General features: G+C 33.7%; 1 protein-coding gene across 1 annotated transcript; it reads left to right on the top strand.

Moving 5' to 3' along the window:
• The first annotated feature begins 1,544 nt into the window (after positions 1-1,544).
• Positions 1,545-14,924, top strand: LOC149084987 (uncharacterized). Its single transcript, XM_089232731.1, has 6 exons — positions 1,545-1,653; positions 5,600-5,879; positions 6,897-7,045; positions 9,153-9,212; positions 10,405-10,504; positions 14,589-14,924. The coding sequence occupies exons 2-6, from the start codon at positions 5,600-5,602 to the stop codon at positions 14,834-14,836; spliced, it is 837 nt and encodes a 278-aa protein (XP_089088857.1). The 5' UTR covers positions 1,545-1,653; the 3' UTR covers positions 14,837-14,924.
• Positions 14,925-21,579: the final 6,655 nt, after the last annotated feature.

Genomic DNA, 21,579 nt, shown 5'->3' with positions numbered 1-21,579 from the left:
CTATAGCCAGCACCTCCTAGAGATAGAAGGCCTCCGCAGTCTGCTTGCGACGTCAGTAAGTAGTGCATTTTCCCTCAGAATATTCAGGGGGGAAAAATCCCTGCTCGTGCCAGTATCATCGTTGTGAGGAAAAGAAATGATCGGGCTCAGAATTGGCGATTTCTATGCCCCATAATCGAATCACTATGCGGTATTTGTAAGCTAGTCAGGAAGATTCTACGCCAAAATAAGGAGAAACGAAATAGGATGCTGTGTTTCAAAATGTGGCAAACTTGCTAGGCAATCTGAATGACGTTTATGGCAAACAGTGCAGAGGCCTTCTATCGCTAGGAGGTGCTGCTATGGCCCCCTGTAAATATGGCACTTCCTAGGTGATCAGATCTAGCAACGATTCCCTGTAGGAATCCAGTTTTCATAAGTGCTTCAATGATATGCGAAGCAAGGGCAGTTGTAACAGTGATGGAAAATCCCTATTCAAGAGGCTATAGCCTACACTATAGTCTCTAGAATAAAGCCCCCTCCTTATACAGTCACCTTAGCCTACACCAGCTCAGCTAGCTTTAGCTAGTGTTGGTCTGGCCCACTCGCGAACGCACGTGGCTCAATCTGCGCCTAGCCTTAGGGACGTCGTCAACCTTTGTCAAGGGCGTCGCGGCGAGTTAGAGACATTCATTTGTGTGACTATTTATGCTTTGAAGTGGTTTTTTATAAGTGAAAATATCCACTAAACTATTGTAGGGACCCGCACATGAACCATGAACTAGGCAAGGGAGCCGTGGCTGACAAAAGTTTGAAAACCACTGCCCTACTATATTTAGATATAGTTAAAGTTGATAGAGAGCTAATAAGAGGCCTTCCTCGTGCCAGGAGAAAAAGCAGAACTAAAACTCAATTTTTGGAACTCCATATGGTGTGCTAGTAAGATACTTGAAGTGTAAGAAGGAATATATATAAATATATGTCAGAAAAAATAATGGCAACTCGTCAAACTCATATAGTAAATGAGTTATGAAAATTACCTGTATCAACATTTTTGATGGAAGTAACGAATTCAAGTGAACTCAGTTTAAAAAATGGGAAAAACCGGGACATTTTTGCAAAAAAGTCCTGACAGCCAGAAAAACAGGAAAAACCGGGACAGTCTAGGAAACTACCGGAAGTATGATCACCCTACAACCAAGTGATAAAACAATGGAATTTGTTGACAGGAAAAATTAATGAAGTGAAATTTTTTGAATTAGTTATGAAAAAATTTTATTGAATTAGTTATGAAAAAATTTCCTCAAACCAGTTTTGAAAAGATCAGTACACTTCATACCTTCGTCAACTGTTACGATGTCCCGCTTTTTTCCGGAAGACATATGGTCCTACAACACAGTATGTCCCTCAAAAAAACAAACAGATTGATTCATCAGTTGAACAGTAAATTTATATGAATATAGTCGATAACTTTTTTTCCTCTGATAAATTTGGCTTTTCATAAATTTTGTAAAATAATTTGCTGTTTCTCTTGTTTGTTTTTTTCTTCCCCGTGCTGTCTCAAATAAACAACTGTTGCGTCACATACTTGTTATAGCGCGTTCAAATTTTTTCGAAAAAAGTAGTTTTCGTTCTCAGATGTTTATCAATTAGTGGAATTAACGAATCGATAAGGTATGAACATTTCACTTTATGTTTTCAAAATAAAATATAGAATCAATCAAATACTATGACTGGAAATCGTTTTTTAGCGGGGTTTGTCAATGAGATTTGTGGTCAAATATGTGACAGATGGAGAGTGGGTGGTGATTTTGATATTTTTTTTAATATAATTAATTAATTAAGATACGAAATTGGGTGCTTTCTAGTGATTGCATCAAACTCTTTCTACTTCTATGTTGTCATTTATCTATTACAATAATTTTGTATCATTAATTAGTTTAGTTTCGATTTACACATACGCTATCAACCGGCGAAACCGAAGGTAACTATTTATTCGTTAATGTTTATCATGTAGTCGCCAGTGTAGATAACTAATGCATATAAAAAAATATAAATAGGCTATAATTTAGGGATTTGATTAAAATGAAATAGCGTGACATGCTGTGATTGTAAAGAAAATGAAAAATAAGAACCATACAGCAGTGTGCGTCGTGATGAGCTGGAGATATTGATTTATGTGCCTGTTTATACAGTCCAAAAAAAACAGTGAATTTGTTAATTATATGTGAATTTTGTTATATCCATACTAGCTTTGAAAATAATGCATTTAAGCAAAAGGAAACATAATTTACAAACACATAAGCAATTTTCAGTAATATGAGCATTTAAAAAAAAAACTAGCTGTCAACCTGCGGCTTTGCTCATAATCTGAAAATTCTTTCTTGAGATTTTTTAGGGAGTGAATTTTGAGAAATCCCTTCTCTTAGCGAATCTGCATCATAAAATGAAGATACGGACCAAATTTCAAATTTATAGTTTCAGGGGTTTTCACTCAGCATGATTTCTCTGTATAGCATTTCAATCCCCTTAAAAGTCGAATTTTGTAAAACCCCTTCTTAGTGAGTCTTTAGGTCATAAAATAAAACCACAGACTAAATTTCATTAATATTGCTCCAGCAGTTTCGGCTTGGCATGATTTTTCTGTATAACCTTTGAACCCCTTATGACCCCCTTAGGGGTCGAATTTTGTAAAGGAAAAACCCTTTTTCTTTACGTTATATAATAAAACTGTCCTCCTATACTGTGCCGTAACCCTACTGTCCTCCCTTAATTGCGGCCCTCATCTTATTTAAAGATGAGGCTGTGTTGTCCATCGAGTTTGGGTGTCTCATGATCACATTTCTTTTAACAAATTCTGGGGACAGAAAAAAAACATTCTTTGGAACTACTGCTTTTATTATTTTAATGAAAGACTGAATAAAAAAAATGGTACACCCACATATATACTTACTAATAAAAACCTCCAATAGCTTAGGCCCTTGTTTGACTGAGGGCTTATTTGTTAAGATGCCATTGACTACAGGCAGGGGCAGCTCAAGCTATGTGCTGCCCCTAAAGACGGGAGGCTGACAGAGCTGTATCCTAGGAGACCTTGGGATAAACCTATTTTGTCTTTAGGAGAAAGCCGCACACAATTCTCCACCGAGAAAATATGGGTGACCATACGTCCCGTTTTTGAAGCAGAGCTGTTGTGTCTTTTTTCTCTCGTTATTTTATCATTCTTGATTATACCAGATAATTTACAGAACAGCACTTACTGATGAGCCACCATTACTTACACTTACTTATCCTGTAAAGTTAATGCATAACGAGACAATTTTTATTAACACAAAAATAAGAAACTTTGCCTGGTTTTGTATAAATTTTTAGGGCAATTTTTGTGGAAATTTTTGTACAAATTTTTATTAAGCAATTTATTTCAAAGGCGTTTTTGATGCTTCAGGGACTGGGTAAGTGAGAAGACGAATTATTTCCTTTGCGTTATTTGAGCCTCTTGTGAGAGAGTGCATTTTTATTTTTGGTAATACTGTCCCGGGCCCTATCTTTTTTCTCAAGTTACCTCAACACCTTCGTTGTCAATGTGACTATATGCGAATTTTTACTGTTGGAAATTTTTTTTAAATTTTGTGTCCAACGAAAGTCCAAAATGCTGCCCCTAACAACCTGCTGCCCGGGTGCACCGCACCCCTTGCACCCTCACTTAAGCCGCCCCTGACTACAGGAATGGCTTTCTTGGCACAAACCTATGAAAGACAGGCTCACTCTCTTGACAGTCTCTCTCAGACACTCTCTTGCTGTACATTGATGTTAACAGGAATTTCAAAGTGAAGCAAGCTGCTGTGCTCTTTTGTATTATTCCAAAAATATTCAAGCCTTCAATATAAGTAAAAATACAATAAATCAACGTGCGCTTCATCTTAAGAAAAAAAGTCGTGGCTGATGTGAAGGAGATGTGCGGTATGTGAGATGAAATATTTTTGAGTTCACATTATCTCTTGTTTTGATAGGAGGGTTTTGGAATACAAACACATTTGCGGAACGAATTATGCTTGTGAACTGAAGTTCTGTTGAGAACAATATAATCCCATTTTGGTGACATTTTGTTTTAGTGAGAAAATAATGATTGTGATAAATCGCTAAAGGCAAAAGGATGCCATATAAAAAAACAGATGAAACAATGAAAAGGAAACAATGAATACACTGTTCTAGACTAAATGAAAAATCATTTATGTCCAAAATAACAGAACAATAACAAATTATAACATATAAATTAACATATTTTTCTCAGCAAATTATCACAGAAAAAAACTATGAAACCCCTTCCCTTGAGAAAATCCTATGTATGCCTGTATGGGCACTAATCAAATTTCCCAATAACCAAGCATATATTTTTTCAAAAAAAATACAAAAATATATTTTCTAGGCTTTTCTGGGGCCTGGTGACCTTTATCCATTAGGATAGAAATGTTTATATAACTTCTGAAATATTCTGTCTAAATTTATCCATCACACATAGAAAAGTTTAGGTGTCAACACTGATTTTTTAGTTGCCATGGCAACCTGCACCTGCAATTTGTCAAGCTCTGCTGTAAAGGAACACTTATACAAGTATAAATGCAATGGCCGCAATAGGCAAATTGCCCAATGAGGTAGCTGAAAAAAGATGCCCATAAAAAATATGGATGTCAAATATAGTTAAAATACAGCAACCCAATATAAGAGTATATATCACGGGGAAAAACCTAATAAGTAATAATATATGATACACTGCCCATAAAAAAGATTATGGTTGTCTTCAGTAGGGATAACTTCTCAATTTACCCCAATATCAAGGAAACATTTTATTTTCTGGATATTATGCTGAGGTGAACTCAGAAAGAAAAGTCTGGTATGCAAGAGGGCCTGGGTTCAAGTCTCAGTGGAGACAAGATGATTTTTCTTTCCGAGTTCACCTCAGCATAATATCCAGAAAATAAAATGTTTCCTTGATATCTTGGGCTGAAAAAAGGCCATCTATCTCTCTTTACCCCAATATGTTTATCGTGCTTCTCTTTTAAACATGAAAATTGTGTTAGAATTAATTCATGACCCCCCAAAGGTAAGCTATTCTATTTATTGGCAACCCTATTAGAGATAACTCCCTGTTACACCATAACCTGGAGTTGTCTCTTACTAAACAATACAAGTTTGCAAAATAATTTATGTAAATGAGAGAAACCATGTCTCTGCATGTCAGTGTACAGAAATACTTATTATTATGTAAATGGATTTTTTCAACTACATCCTAGTAATCCAATGACTGGTAATCCAGCTTAGTTTTGGTGTGATATGTGGAAGATTAGTGAGAGTGTACTGTAGTTATTTTTGTTTCCATAATTTATAGTAATCCAAAATATTTCTGGCAGAGACTCCCTTCTCTTGGAAAGTTTTAGTTTTGTTTCTGGCAATAGAGAGTTGTCCTGTCCATTTTCTGTATGCTATGGATGTCATTTTCCTATTGTGAATTAATTGCAGTGACTTTATTGATTGTCAATTATTTATGCAAACAACAGATAACAGAAAAAACTAAAATGGAGAAAAGAATGAGCTATTGCTAATTTTTTTTTTACACTTATAGATGTCCAGAGAATTTAGAAATAGGAGACGAGGAAGAAGTTTTGGTGACAGATACTTTGAAAGGGGAAGAGGCCATGGTGGCTTTAGTGGAGGCCGTGGTAGCTTTGGTGGAGGCTGTGGTAGTTTTGGTGCAGGCCGTGGTAGCTTCGGTGGACGGCGTGGTGGCTTTGGCGGAGGTCGTGGTGACTTTGGCAGAGGCCGCAGAGGCCACAGTAGCTTTGGGGAAGGATATGATGGCAGCCAAAAAAGTTATGATCTTGGACCTCCAGAAACAATTACAGGTAAGTTGCTGATTTATTTTCTGGGTTTTTTTTCCTATTCTTATCCCTCTTCCTTCCCAAATTTCTATAATTGCTCTGGGTATCTCTCATATTGAACACACATGCATATTTGTTGGAATGAAATTGACTTGACTTACTAATTTTGGACATCTCAATGATGAGCATCTTAGGCGATGTTTGCTCAAAGCTGTATGTGTCTAAAACTGCTTCCACACACACACGTAGTAGTTCTGTGGTGCAGAAGAGATTCACAATATTACAAATGATACTACATTGTTTTGTCATTCTGTGCAAGTGTTAAAATTATGTGCACAGATTAACTATAGGTCTATGCAATGTTAGAGGGCGCATTGATCTTAGGTTTCAATAATTTTGGAAAAACCCTTCCTCAAATGGAAAAGATGAGAAACTGTTTTTCAAACAATTTGTGGATACATTGAAAAGTTTCATGCTAGACAAGATGATGCAAAACAGCCAAAAGAAGCTGTCTGATCCTCTAGTCTGTTGTGTAACAATACTTTAAAGTATCACTAAAATATCTAAAGATGAGGTGTGCATGCCACAAGATAGTTAGAACTTCAATCTCAGTCCTATGTTTATATTAAGAGGCGTGTTATTATTATACATTATTAATTAACATTCATGTTTGTATTAAGTAATGCATAATAAATACAATACTTTTTTGTCATGTATAACCAATTTCATTCACAATTCCTCAGAGGAATGTCTACAAGGTGCATGTGTAGTTTTATAATAGTTCTTATGTAGATCAAATATCTTCAGAGACTAAGTCTGTCTTCATTTTCAAATCAAAACTAATTAGTTACAAATTGTTTCACTCGATTTGTGAAGGTATGAAAGCAGTTAAATTACAAGTAAAGCTTTTATATTCAAGCATTCAATATGTCATTGATTGTTGTTGTAACTGCAATTTTTAATTCTTAATAGTTTATGCATGTATGTATATCACCAATTAAAAAAAATTAATGTTTAATATTTTCTGCATGTATGACATAGAGCTAGGATATTTCTGTCATCCGTTTGAAGATGACTTGATTTGTAAAGTTGTTATCGAGGATGTTCCATTCTTCAATGCTCCAGTTTATCTGGAAAATAAAAAGATGATTGGAAAAATTGATGAAATATTCGGTTCTACGCATGACTATGTATCCTTTTCAGTTGATGTGTGATATGGTACTGTAAAGCCCTGTAATAACTTCTTACCTTGACCCATCAAGTTCCCCCGAAGAATTCAACTTGACTCCTAGCTTGGCGTGGATGTCCTACACAAAGAGCAACAAAGATACCATAACCTCAAGTCGTCTGCCAGTTCCACCTCCTAATGAAGCTGGGTTACGTGAATCAGCCACAGTTTGCAGCCTCAAATCTTTAATTAATGAAGCCCTATTACCATAATAAAAGTTTAATTTCTGAAAAAAAATAATTGTTAAAATTGACTCTGATAATTAGTGATCAATATTGTGAAACATAATAAACATAAGTACAATTCTACTAAAAATACTTGTTATTTTTGTAATTACATTGATTGGGCGTCACCTCTTTTTTGGTAGGAAAACCTCCCTTTGTATAAGCACATTTTTTTTTTTAACATGGATTCTTTTTGAATGAGTTCCTAGACATACTTCTCAAATTACTTCTATTGTGGATGCAACCAACCTGACCATTGTCATTTTATCTCTAACAAAGGTTGAAACATAGGTGTATGCAGGATTTTCTCAAGAAGGGAAGGGGATTCAATGTATTTTTTTCTGCAAAATAATACTATAATCTCGGCTCAAGGGTAACCCTGCAATCTCAATCTCCCCCTCCCCTGCTTATGCAAATTGGTTAAAGAGAAAACTTATGTACTTGTTTGGATCACATTTTTGATATATGTAAAAGGGGTGGAGTAAAAAAAAAACTCTTGAGACTTGATTTTTTTTTCTGTAAATAAAAATACTTTTTCACCTATCTCAAACAGACGAAACAAGGGGAGAGTTATTTATTGAATAGTTTTTTTTCTGTACACTAGGCCAGTGTTTCTGAACCTTTCTGTACCCAAGAACCAATAAAATATCTGAATCAGTTTGAGGGACCACACATGTCTAGTATTTTATGGGATATGCTTGTATTTTCGTGTATTTTTGTTTGCTCTGACTTTCTTTACACAATTGTCCCACTTTTTTTCAATGAAGCTTATATGAACTTGTAATCTTTATTAAAATTGTGATTGAAGATAGTTTACATAACATAATTTATATTATGATTATTATGACTATAATTTTTGAGAATTCTCATCTCATATATTTATCATGTTAAACATTTTTTCTGATGTTCCACATTTCAGTTCACTGTGATTTCTAGTAGTCCTTCATTTCTCACCAATAATTTATATTGAAAGTTTGTTTTTCATTAATTTTAGCAAGAGACTAATCTGACTTATTTAGAGACTTTTTTGACTTATTGTAACGGTTTTGGTAATAGATAGTGATGTCCCATAATTTGCCTATCAAGATCCCAATTTTCCATACTTTCTCAACAAAATATAGTCACTAATATATCTGGTCATTGAAATATAGTCCATGACGGACAAATTTTTTCATGAAATACATTTTTGTTTATTGTTATTTGTAAAAGCATTTTGTTTCTTCGCCCTTCTGCAATTTTAGCACATGTTGGCAAATTTGTCCAAAATTGTATTTTTTGGCTACAATTAATGATATCCCATATTTAGAATCGCCATTCCCATATTTTTTCTCGATGAGGTAAGTTGACCCCAAGTATATGAAGGTCTAATTTTTTATTTGAACTCATAAAGTTGTTATATCAATTACAGCAATTTAATAATTTCTCATTCAATTAGAATTATCAAGTCTGTCTGCATACCATGGGTTGAGAAACTCTGCACTAGACTGATGTGTGAAAATCATGGGAGGCAGCAATACACATCACAGAGAAAAAGACAAATGATATACAGTCAATCCATTGATCCATAGTGATAAAAATAATGATGAGAGTATCAACTGTTGTATACAAAAAAACTTTTGTTCTTGTGTAAAACAGGAAGAACAAGACAAAAATAACCTGTGCTTTACAGTTGATTCTTACTGAATAGGTAAAAGATTAGAAAATTTTGGTTATTCTCCAATTATGTATCTCCATTTTATATCTCCAATTTGCACTAGTGAAATTGGCTGTTCTACTTACCTCGGTGTACCTTTTATTATTTTTAAATGCCAATATAATATTTTTTGTTACTTAACTAGATATTAGTCTGTGTCTGTAAAGCCTTCTCCAGATGTTAAAGCAGCTTCTTTTATGAAGAACGAAAAGGTATGTTTTTGTAAGGTTTCTTTTTTGCTCATATGCATAATGCTTTTTTGTATGCAATATGATTTTCCAGTTCAAGCATATTATTTCTAAAACAAATTTTAGGTTTCTAATCATCGCATCTCATTTATTTCAGCTTACTTTTGATCCATAGACAATGTTAACAAACTTCGTCTGTTTGTTTTTCCTCTTCTCATTTTCACCAATATGTGATTTTTCGCTTATGTAGTGATTTGATTTGTTGCTGAAAGTTACTTGAATCATGAAAAATTTTATTTGCATATAGAAATGTCCTCTCCACTTGTTACAAGATTCATTGAAAGACTGGTTATTAGTGGAGATGAAGATTACGAGGAAGATATTCTATCTGCTTCCATAGCTTAGATGGTAGAGCACTCATCCAGCAAGTGAGAGACCGGGGTTCAAGTCCCCATGGGGCAGTGGTGAATTTTCTTCCTTGTAATCTTCATCTAAACAAATAACCAGTCTTTCAATGAATCTTAAAAATTTTATTTGTTTGAGTATTTGATCCCAAGTTGAAGCTTTTTTGTGAATATTTTCTGCTCATAGCTTGGATTGCTCCTAAATCAAGACCTATTCCAGGTACCACTGTATTTTGTAATTTTTTTAATTTTTTAAATAATAAACATTTGTGGGAGGGTTTTTAAAATCTATCAAACTGAGCAATGATTAATACAATGATTTTATTTCACTTGTTTTAATATTATTTTGACAGTTTTGATTCAAAATCTGATTAAGGACAAGGTTCCCTCTAAGCTGTGTGTGCACGCATCTGCACATGACTGAAAACGCTTCTGTGCACACAAAGTTTCTGCCATGCAGAAGAAATTCACTTCATTGTATGCAGAAGAATGTTGTTTTGTCATTCCCCACAGACGTCAAAATATTGTACACAGATTAACAACAGGTCTGTGCAGGTAAAAAAAACTTTGAAGAGGGCATATTGGTTAAGGAGTTCTTTATACTCTTGAGTGAACTCTATAATTGAGTTTTCTAATCACAATACTCTCTTTGTTCACTATATTCATTAGATAGCTTTCTCTGCTGCATATGAATACAAATAACTTTTACCCAAAATTCATCAAACCAATGTGTTTCATCTTTGGTTCAATATTCTTAAAAATTAAATCATGATGTATGAATATTAAGCTATGCTTTCCTCTAATTTTACCAGATTTATATTGATCCAGCTAAACTGCGACCCATTGCTCGTTTCTTGCCGAAACCACCTGGTGCATTAAAAGAATATGGCCATGGAAGGGGTGGTAGTCGGGGTATGTATTCATGTAATTGCTTAGCATTATGAAATTTTAAATAAGAATATTTTGATTTCTGAGGTGATAAATTGATCTTTGAAGAAAAGCCAAATATAGGTAGAAAATAAATAACAGTCACATGGGCTAAGCTGGGCCATCGTAAGTTCAAGTATTGACTGCAGGGTTCGTAAAAAACACTGGGTTTTTTTAGTTTAAATGCTATTTACATTAAAAACAATATTCCTGAAAAACCATTCAAACTTTCAATAATTAATTAAAATATAATATAATTATTAATATAATTAACACTATTTCCATGTTACATTTTAACAAAAATTGACTTTTGCAATTTAATTATTTTGTAGCTTAACATGAGGAATTATTTTGTGTTTGAAAATTGTTAATGTTATTATTCACCAAAAAAGAAGTTAGATATGTTTTCTCCAGTTAATTTCAATATGCTTTGTTAGAAAGCTATTATGCAAAAACTGATAAAAACTAAGTACAAATACAAAATGTGTTTGATGAAGCATAGTTAATGCAGATTAATTAGTGATGATTTATGATATAAATGGTGATTACAATTGAAGTTCAGATTTCAAAATGTTGTAAAATAAGAACCACTGGTCGGAATGACCTGAAAATTTGCATAAATATTCCTGATGCAATGGAATTATGTTTGGCGGGAAAAAAATTACAAATGTAAAATAGATGATGCTGTGCTCATCTATCATGTTGGAAATTTTTGTAGGAAAATAGAAATGACAGCCAGTCAAAGCGAATGACAATTTAATTCACATCAGATGATTCTATAATTTGTGTCAACCATCACAAAAATGAAGTCATTAAACAAACAACAACTTACACAAGAAATGTTCAGTATGTTGTCCACTGTATTCTGCTACAAGGTGGAGGAGCAAAAATGCTTGTTCAACAAAGATCTGAGTATGGCATTTAAATGCTGTAGATGTGCTTTCAATTCAGCCAAGTTTTATATTCGACCACTGTACACAACGTTCTTGAGGTATCTTGCAAAGCTAAAAGGGTTGAGGTCAGGTAAACACGTTGGCCAGGTGTTGTGTGATTCTTTTATTCCCAAAATTGTTTGTCAGCAGCTGCTTCACTGTTGTTGCAATGCACATCTTAATAAAAGTTGTGCTGCCCACACAATGATGCTGTTGAAATGCCGACATGATGTGGTTGTGCAAAAAACATTATACTGCTGGCAAAATACAGTGTCATCTATCACTACATTTTCAAGTTTTTTTTTTGCTGTAAAAATTCCATTGCTTCAGGAGTATTCATGAAATTTTTCAAATTCTGACTAGTGTTCCTTATTTTACAGCATTTTGGAATTAGAACTTTAATTATAATCATTAGGGCTAGGATTTTTATTACCTAAAAACACAATGTCATCATGGATTGCTTAAAAAACTTCATCTTTTAACCAATCCATATAAAGACATTGTGCTTTTAGGTCATAAAAATCTTAGCCCTAATAATCATCCCGTGCATAGCTGATTATTTTTTGCAAATCACTTGTTAAAGTACAGTACCTTAATTAACTGGAGTGGGGGTGGGGGGTTAATGGTTTGAAAGTATAAAAAAAATATTGAATACTAAGCCTGGTAGTGATATATACAGTACGAGATGTGCTGTTTCTTATGGAAAGAAAATGAAAATGTCTGTGAGGTAAGGAACTACCCTGTACTAGTCTTTAGGGGCAACTGGTGTCTTTATTGAATTATATGAGGCCTCTAGCAGGTAATAATGATGAAATCAGTTGTTGCTTCTTTATGAAAAAAAGTATGAAATAATACACCACACACTACATATAAAATGTGTGATGCAATTCTCATTCATACACTTGCTAAAAATAGAGTGTCACAATGTAGCCTAAGGTTAGAAGAAGTGATAAGAATGAGAAATTCTGGCTACTGTTTATAACTTTTAATGAACTAACATAATTCATATGAAAATATATATATATATATATATATTCAGGCCACTTTTGTACAGTTATTTGAAAAATCACTTATACTACTTAAAGATTTGCCATCAGAATGTGCCCCAAGGTTAGAAAACACAGTAAAGATGAACAATTTTGGCTTACAAGGAACTTGATATGATATTTTTACAAGGGAAAAAATTATATTTAAGCAGTGGTGGTCATGGTCAAATATTTTGCGGGGGGGGGGGGGCACAGATTTCAAAAATATACTGCCATCTATTAGTGAAAATATGTGGTTAAGTATTTGCAATTTATAATTAGTAAAGTATTGAACTGCATTGAAAACTTATTTTTGTTTATCAAATATTTTTCACATTATCTGTATCTATGCAGTACAAAAATAATAATGCTCTATCAATGCAACATTAACGTAAATAATTTATGCAGTGAGCCTAATCAATACCTTAACATCTAAAATCATCATTTAAGTTTGACAGTTACAATGATTTTTTGGAAATTTTGAAAATTCATACTCTTCTTCCAATATTAGATTCTAATTTAAAAGGTGTATAAAATTCTAATGATAAAGTTATAAATAAATAAATATATATATATATTATTCAAATATATTCTAATTTAAAAGATACAGCAGCTTTAGAAGATAGATGGCATCACCATCTGGGGCACAGTTATCAGCATGTCCAAAATGAGCGTAATAACCTGTGCCAACCATCTCCCTTTCTCTTGTGTATCTACTACTAGAATATATCTCATATCTACTCAGCACGGAAAGCGCCCAAATAGGCAAGAAGAATACAGAGCTATCTCTATGGAAAGCACTGCTGAGCCTTGATCATTTGACCGGTATTTTACGAGACACTTTTTTTAATCAGTGGTTCCTAAAATATTTATTTTCTAATTTATCAAATTCATTTAAAATAACAAACTATATGGTATTAAGTTTGTATCAAATCCATTTGAAGAATTAAATGAATGACTTGAAATTTTCAAGGGAAGCTGCCCCTGTATTTAGGCCACATTTATGTGATTTTTAAAATAAAAAAAAATCATTTGGTTTAAATCGCGATTAAAATCAATATGGTTTAAACCAAACAACCCTGGTTGCCCGTGTTTAAAATACAAAAAAGAATCACAAATTTTTGTGGCTCTAAAAATTTTTTTGGCTCTTTATTTAAATAAAATCAATGAAATTTGCATTAATAATATCTATATTTAGTAATTACCATTATAGTATATGGTAATATACATATACTACCATATTTCCAGTGAGATTTCAATATGTATAGCTTACTTTAAGGATATATAACTATTGATTAAAGTGAAACTTCAGATTACAAGAAAGCTGCAAGATGATTACTGCTAAGAAAATCCAATGGTTCACTTTTTCTCACTGCAGGCAAGGCCATCTTAACAAGTTCAGGGGCTGGGCCTCAGAACTTTTTGAACCCTTTTATTGTTTGGATTCATGAAAGACAAAATTCAAAAAATATTGTATGCAAATTTGCATTAATGAAAACCTTCAATATTTTAAGGGCCTTTGTTTGACATCAGGGTTTAAGCTGGATAAAAAATTCCTTTCACAAAAAAGCGAAAAGGGGGGGGGGGGAAAGCTTTAGCAAAATGCTGCAATACTAATGTAATGATTCATGGTTAGACGTCTCATTGCGTACCTCCTGTACGCAATGCTGTGCTTGTGGCTGCTACTTTTTTCGCATTCTACGATTTTCTTTCGCATTTTGCAAAAAATGCGACTGTAGCTTAAACCCTGTTTGACATGAATCACTTTGCAAGACCCATGAGCCCAATTATGGCGCAATCCCATGAAAGACAGTCTCACCTTTTTGTTGTGTTAATGTAAGCAGAAATTTCTCTTTTGTATTATTCCAAAAATACTTGAGTCTTCAATATAAAATAAGTAAGAATACAATGATATAAAATTAATCAATCTACAACTTACACTTTATCTATGATTGCCTAGCCTAAGGGAGATGATTGTGGGACAGCTTGATATGCAAGTGATTTGGATTATAAGCACTTCTACAGAACGAATTATGCTTACATAGTGAAGCTACACTGTATATGTTTTTGTTATTGATATTCATTGATTTTCACATTTACTTATGATTTCAGGTTTTGGAGGAAGGTTTGGATTTGGATATGGCAGAAGAGATGGAGGTGTTGGCTTTGGCAGAGGAAGAGGTGGCTTCGGCAGAGGAAGAGGTGTAGGCTTCAGCAGAGGAGGAGGTCGAGCTGAACAAAGAGGACGTGGATTTGGAAACCATGACAACTTTGGTGGTGATTATTATCCCAGTAGGGGTTTCAAACGATATGGACGTGATATATCGTTTGTTCAAAATAAGAAAAGTAAATTCCGTTAGACTATGAAATCATTTTCTGTCGTAATAAATCTGTACATATATGTATTTCATTCACCTGTTCAAACACATTAAACATCTTCAAAATGAATGCGCACATTCTTTTCAACAGTTTTTTTTTCTTCTCAGTACTTTCCAAAATCAAAAATTTTCAATTCGAAAATTGATTTGATTGTGCTTATCATTGATCTCACATCTGATCAAATGAAATTGATATTAGTCCAAATAAAAATATCATCACTCATTAGAAAAGAAAAAATATCAAGTGTACATATGTAGGGTTTGCAGGGACCTGGAAAGTCAGGAAAATGAAAAATGATCTGGAAAAATGTAAAATATTTAACAAAAGTCAGGGAAATAAGCAAATATTTGATAAGTCAAGGGGAAAATTCTGTGAAGGGAAAAAACTAACCCTAAAAGAATTTGAAAGATCGAGATTTTGAATTGCATATATATTTTTTTCAAGAGTTTCTGATTAGGGAAATTAGGGACATTATTGAGTTTTGGTGAGAAAAGCAGGGAAATGATCAAACACATTTTGCTGGAAATCCTGATATGCAAGGGTTGTTCAGAAAACAATGATAACTAACATATAGGCAGGAAAGTAATGAATTATTACATATGTTGGCAATGCTGACTTTGACCATGATCCATTAGCTTTTCCCTCATGGTCTTTTTTCATTACTATTCTGAGTCTGGCTCGAGTAATAATGGAGGCAGCAATTTAGAATCCTACCAATTGTGAAGTGCGCTCTGTCATATATATCCTCAAATGTGAGCACCCAGTAGACACCCATAAAGAAATTTTCTTCATTTATGGGAACCAAATAGCCAGAAAGGTAGGGCCAATGTTATGGGTCCAAGCAATAATCATCAGCAGTGGTGCAATATGCATTCATCAAAAGCCAAGAAATCAAGACTTAATTTCAATTTAAAAAAAATAGCTTCTGGAAAATAATTTCTGTTTTCTGCAATGGAGTAGGAATTTTTCTGATTAGCTTCATACTTTCCATCATCACAATTAATTCTGATACACATTGCCAAACCTACAACACCTTCGACGAGCTTTTCAAAACAAATGGATGGTAATGTTTATAAGTGACATCCTCAGGCTCAGTGAATGTCACACCAATGCACTTCTCAAAAAAGATTGAATTGATAAGTTTTGAAGATCTACTATACAGTCTGGTCCTCATGCCCAATTTTTTCAGCATTTCGTTTCGAAGGATAATATCTTGTACGATATTAGTTTCTTACGAAATAATCCTAATTTTTCGCCCATCATAACGTCGCACTTGCTATTTATAACGACCGACAATGACCAAGAATGGTACAGGCCCTCCCCATACGTTTTCCCTCTCTCCCGTCTTCCCTGTCAGTGAGCATCAACAAAGACAGCCATTTTGGAAGACACTGCGTTAGTTACAAGCTGCGAAGGCAGGCAATTTTAAAATAGTTAACGCTGAAGACAGCGTTTAGAGAAAAGGTAAGCATTATTTTACTATTGTTATCGAACTTGAGGATAAATTTTTCAAGATATTGTCAATGTTTATTTTTTTTTACTGTCATTTTTTTTGTTATTTAACTTCATAAATTCGTTCTCTCCTGCTGGGCTGTGATCTTTGGCGGGCCCTTAATTCAGGTTAAAATGGGCCCCTCTGTGGTGAATTTACAGTGAAAAAAAAGGTAAATAAGGGTTGTCACGGCTCTTGAGCCATACATGCCAGAACCTGGGAGCTGAGGCTATTTAAGCTCCTATGGCCCACATCCTGGGGTAGAGCCCTTGGACTAGGATCTTCTCAGGCCCTTCTTTAGTGAATTCATAGCATGGAAAAATCAAAAATGATCGGGCCCTCTCAGCCCCACCCTTGTGGTCAGCCATGCTGATCCCCCAACCCCAATAATTCATGAATATACACAATACCACACACCATTCCCCCTCCTGTGTACGCGAGGAATAGGGATTTTCAGCCCCCCTCAATATTTTCTTCATGTCATGTTGGCGCCTCTGCTACCCAGTTTCAACTAGATCCCTACCAAAAATTCCGGCAGAGGGACTCACGGCTTCAAGATGTGTGGGAAGGGACATGCCTACTTGGTGATGGTGAAAAAATATTTATCAGCCTATAAACTAAATGATCATGGGCAAGGTCGTAGTGTGCCTTCTTGGGGGGGGGCGCCCTTTAAAAGGTTGCAAAATAAGTATACATATTTTTGTGAGGCCCCATTTGACTCAGCCTATTTACAGGCCTGATTATGCATCTTTTTGCATCCTAAGCCTCACCTATGGGCTATCAGGGCAGGGGACCTGTTTAGTTTTATGTGGTTCTCTAAAGTAAATTTTTGTATAAGACTATATTTTATATGAATTATATTTTTATGTAAAAATTGAAAAATTATTGAATTTCGTCATGACAGAGAATTCAATCATTGTGCCCCCTTTCCCCGAATGCAAGGGGACATGCTTAAAATTGTTTAAAGTATGTACGATCAAATATGAACATGGAAATTTATTATTTGAAATCTATATGCTATATACTTATTTGAAATTTTACATGCTACGAGTTAAACTTGACTGAAACTTCAATACAGTGTTAAAATATTTCATCAATAATAATGTCTCTCACTGGCGTCATTCTTTACTCTCTAAGTCACTCTCATGCTTGCACACTCTCTAGGTTGCTCTTTTTTTTTGCCTCACAGCCTAGTTCATTGCTTTTTAAGCCACTCCCATGCCTATACACTCTAACAAACTAACCTGATCCCTTCTCTATATATGTCATTTTTTTCATTATTCACATGCTTGCACACTCTCCAGGTTAATCTATTCATCCCTTGCTCACTGGGCCACTCATTTAGTTGCTCATACTGACATGTTTCCTCATTTTCCAAGTCACTCCCATGTTGGCACACTCTCAAGATAAATCATTTTGTCACACACTCACCCGATTTCTTGCTCTCTCTAGGTCACTCCCATACTCACACACCCTCTAAATCACCCTTTTTGTTACTCCTATGCTTGAACACTGTTACTGTCACTCATGTGCTTGCACACTCTTTGCTGCAGAGTGACTTAGTTCCGTGATCTCTTGGTAGAAGTGGATTTATGGTTTAGCCACCCTTCTCCCAGTTGACTACTTGACCAGTCATTCCTTAAATTTGCAATCCCTTTGAAATATTCACCATGAGCTATAGCCTGCTTAGCCGCTTTGTAAATACGCCACTGGGAGGTATCTTACCAAAGATTCCTGTCTAGGGGCCTGCTTCAGGATGTAAAAGGGGGGGGGGGGCATGCATACTTGGTGATATTGAAAATATTTATTAGCTTATATATAGATCATGGCTTCTGATATACTAAGCTGGATCCATGGTTTCTCAGGGCAGGATTTTTTTATGTGGTTCTGTGTAGTATACTTTTAATGTAAGTGAACAGTGATTAGATCCTTTGTCAGCTCCCCTTCCTACTCAACATGCAAGGGCTGTGATTAAAATTGTTCAAAATATGTACATGAAATATTAATAAGCAAATGTATAATTTGAAATTTTTATACTACATGTACCTATTTGAAATTTTTCTAGGAGTTAAACATGACACAGTGAAGCTTTGATACAATGAATATAATTGCCTGTATAATGATACTACTCTGCTGTCCTCTCACACTATCCCGTAGTGCCAATATATTCCACCAATAAATCATGTGCAATGATAAGTATTTTTCTCTCCTCCTTTGAATACCATTAAATTGGAATTTTACCTTTTATGATATTTTATTATTTTAAATGAAAGTTTTAATTTTAAATAAATGAAAACAATTAGAAATGTGATTCATAGCCTTTCCATATAATCAGTTATAAACTAGTCAGAAGTTGTGCCTTGCATTATAGACTAATCATAATCATCAATAATCGTGCAATAAGCGATTATTACACTTGATTAAAATCAGAAAAAAAAGGAATCAATATATATATATATGTGTGTGTGTGTTCTAATCTGTTGGAAACTGATGTTCAACTACCACAGGTGCAAGTGTGGTTAAAGTGGTAAACTTGTATAATACAATAATGATGGTAATTTTGTATAATTTATAAAATATAACTTGGATGTACAGTATATATGAAGTTCATGCATTGAAAGATTAAGCTCTGAGTGTGATTGTCCAGCTGAATGCTATACAGGGTTGTCATGAAGGAAATATTGCTGAGTTGGAATATCCCTCATATCATATATATGGCCTTGCTATGTTGAAATAATCTATGTTTGTACATTTATTTCATAAAACCTTGACATAAAAAGTCCAAGCATAGGTCTCCATGCAAAACTAACAAAAAAATAATAATAATTTGAATTATACACAAAATGTTTTCAAAGTGGTGCATTTGTTTGTAGTTTATGTGTACAATTACAGACTATTTATTTAATTTACAATAAAAAGTATTAAGAAGACACCAACAACCAGACCACCAAGAATAAGGCAAATACGTGAAAAATACAAAAATTTGTACTTTACATGTATTTGCCTTATTCATTAGTGTCTTGATATTCTTGGGCAAAGTTGATCAACTCTTCCAAATAAATTAAGTACAACATTTGAATATTGATTAAAACCCATTTTGTTAGGTCACAAATAGAGAAGATGAATTTTATGTGGAACTTCTATAAGCTTCCCTGATATAGTATAAATAAGATACCTACTCAAATTTCAGGTTACAATTAAAAGAATATTCATAAGTACAGTATAAATGTGTTTTTTTAAAGTTAGTTTTTTCTGCTGCAACTGTCCTTACATTTTTAAAAACATGATTGTGGAGACTTGAGGAAAAATTAGTGAAGCTTCTATATTAATTTTCATGTCAAAAACCATGTTTTGAAAATTTTTGCGTGAAAATTAATTATCAAATAATATTTTTAGTATAGACAATGCCTACAAACTGAAAATTTGTTTATCAAATGAATAAAATGTTGCTTTAAATCTTGACCTCTACACGAGATCAAGATTTAAAGCAAGATCTGAATATATCCTTGTATGTGCACACACACATAGTTTGTAATTTTTTTTACCACATTTTGTCTTATTTTCATTCTATAAAACTGAATTCGTTTGGCTAAAAAGAATCCAGTGAATTTCGGCCACTATTTAAAAAGTCCAAATCAATCCAGAAATCTGATTTTTTTAACATGAAGCTCAAGAGGAACACCTGCTGATGCAAAACATTATTTTTTATGGTATTCATGTGATTGGTCTATGAGATTATTTTGATGTTAGAGAATGTGCATTTTTCACACCATAGGCATAAAGTTATCAAAAATATTGGTGGGACGCCAGCTCAACATTTCAATATATACTTATTTAAAATATACCTATTTCGGGAAATATTGTTGGGAGGGGGCTTGAGCCAGTGAAAAGTTGCACCTGTGTGATTCATACTCATAAAATATATTTCTCTAATGTAGACTACTATCAAAATATTCTCAATATTCAACAAATTAAAAGAATGTATTTTCAATTTTTTATAGGTTTTGTTTGAAACATAAAAGATTGCTGAAATTTTTCGCTGGCATGAGGCATGCAATTCCATCTGCAATAAAAAAGTCTTCTTGTTTTACCTGCAGCTATATTAAAAAAATTTATTAATATTTGAAAATATTTCTTTAGAAACTTGTACATGGAGCAATATTAAATCATGTCTAATAATTCTATTTGTGCTTGCTTTATCTTTGCTCTCTTCATTTAACCCCCAGAAAACTGGAACCAGTTTTATTTAAACAGGTCATATAAAGTGCATTTAAAATTATTGGTGGTGTGTTCAAATGGCCTGAATTTCTAGGATCCTGTATATGTATATAGTGTGAAGTAAGTACACCAGTAATAGGCTTCCTTTTTCAAGTTTTAAAAAATGTATTTCAAAAGTTATGAGAAAACTTTGTAGCCTTTTTGTACCATATATCAAGCAAATTCTTTCAGTTGCCGTTTGGTGTCCAAACTGGTTTTGAAAAAAAAAAGAATAGGTGGGAAAAGGATGCCAATAATACTGTCATCTATACTGATTTTGCAAAGGCATTCGATAACATTCAGCGTACTATTTTATTAGAAAAATTAAGAACATTTGGTTTTAATTGTGATCTTGTGGTTTGGTTCAGTAGCTATCTCCAAGGTAGAATTTGCAATGTATTGTATGGTTCTGCACTAAGCAAAAGTGTTAATGTAACATCTGGGGTCCCTCAGGGATCAATTCTTGGACCCTTATGTTTTTTCATTTTCATCAATGATCTTGCTGAAGTCTTTGAAAAGCGTCTAATGTTCACTAATGATTTAGAATTATTGACAACAAGGAATCATGCAATAGACTACAACAAGATTTAAATCTTCTATCCCAATGGTGTGATAAAAATAATTTATATCTGAATATTGATAAATGTGTGTTTTGTAATCACTTATGGTCGCAAAGTTTCACCTATAATTCATTCATGCCATGTGTGTGTGTAAATAATATTCCTTTGTCAAAAACTGACTCGACGACTGATCTTGGTGTCCTATATTCTTCGGATTTTACTTTCTCAAAACATTAATGATATTGTGTTTGGATCTTACAAAAAACTGGGCTACATTATGAGAATTACCAAAGATTTTAAAGATACTAAAGTTTTTAACTATGCTGTTTAACTCTTTTATTCTATCTAAACTTGAATATGCTTGCATTATTTGGAACCCAGTTCATGATTACCAAATAAAATTATTGGAGTCAGT

Source organism: Pholcus phalangioides, unplaced genomic scaffold, assembly GCF_987345545.1.
Source record: "Pholcus phalangioides strain wild (caught in Gottingen) unplaced genomic scaffold, Ppha-v1.0 ptg000007l_1, whole genome shotgun sequence".
In the NCBI taxonomy this organism is placed as follows: Eukaryota; Metazoa; Arthropoda; class Arachnida; order Araneae; family Pholcidae; genus Pholcus; species Pholcus phalangioides.
This window is presented reverse-complemented; position numbering and strand designations above follow the sequence as displayed.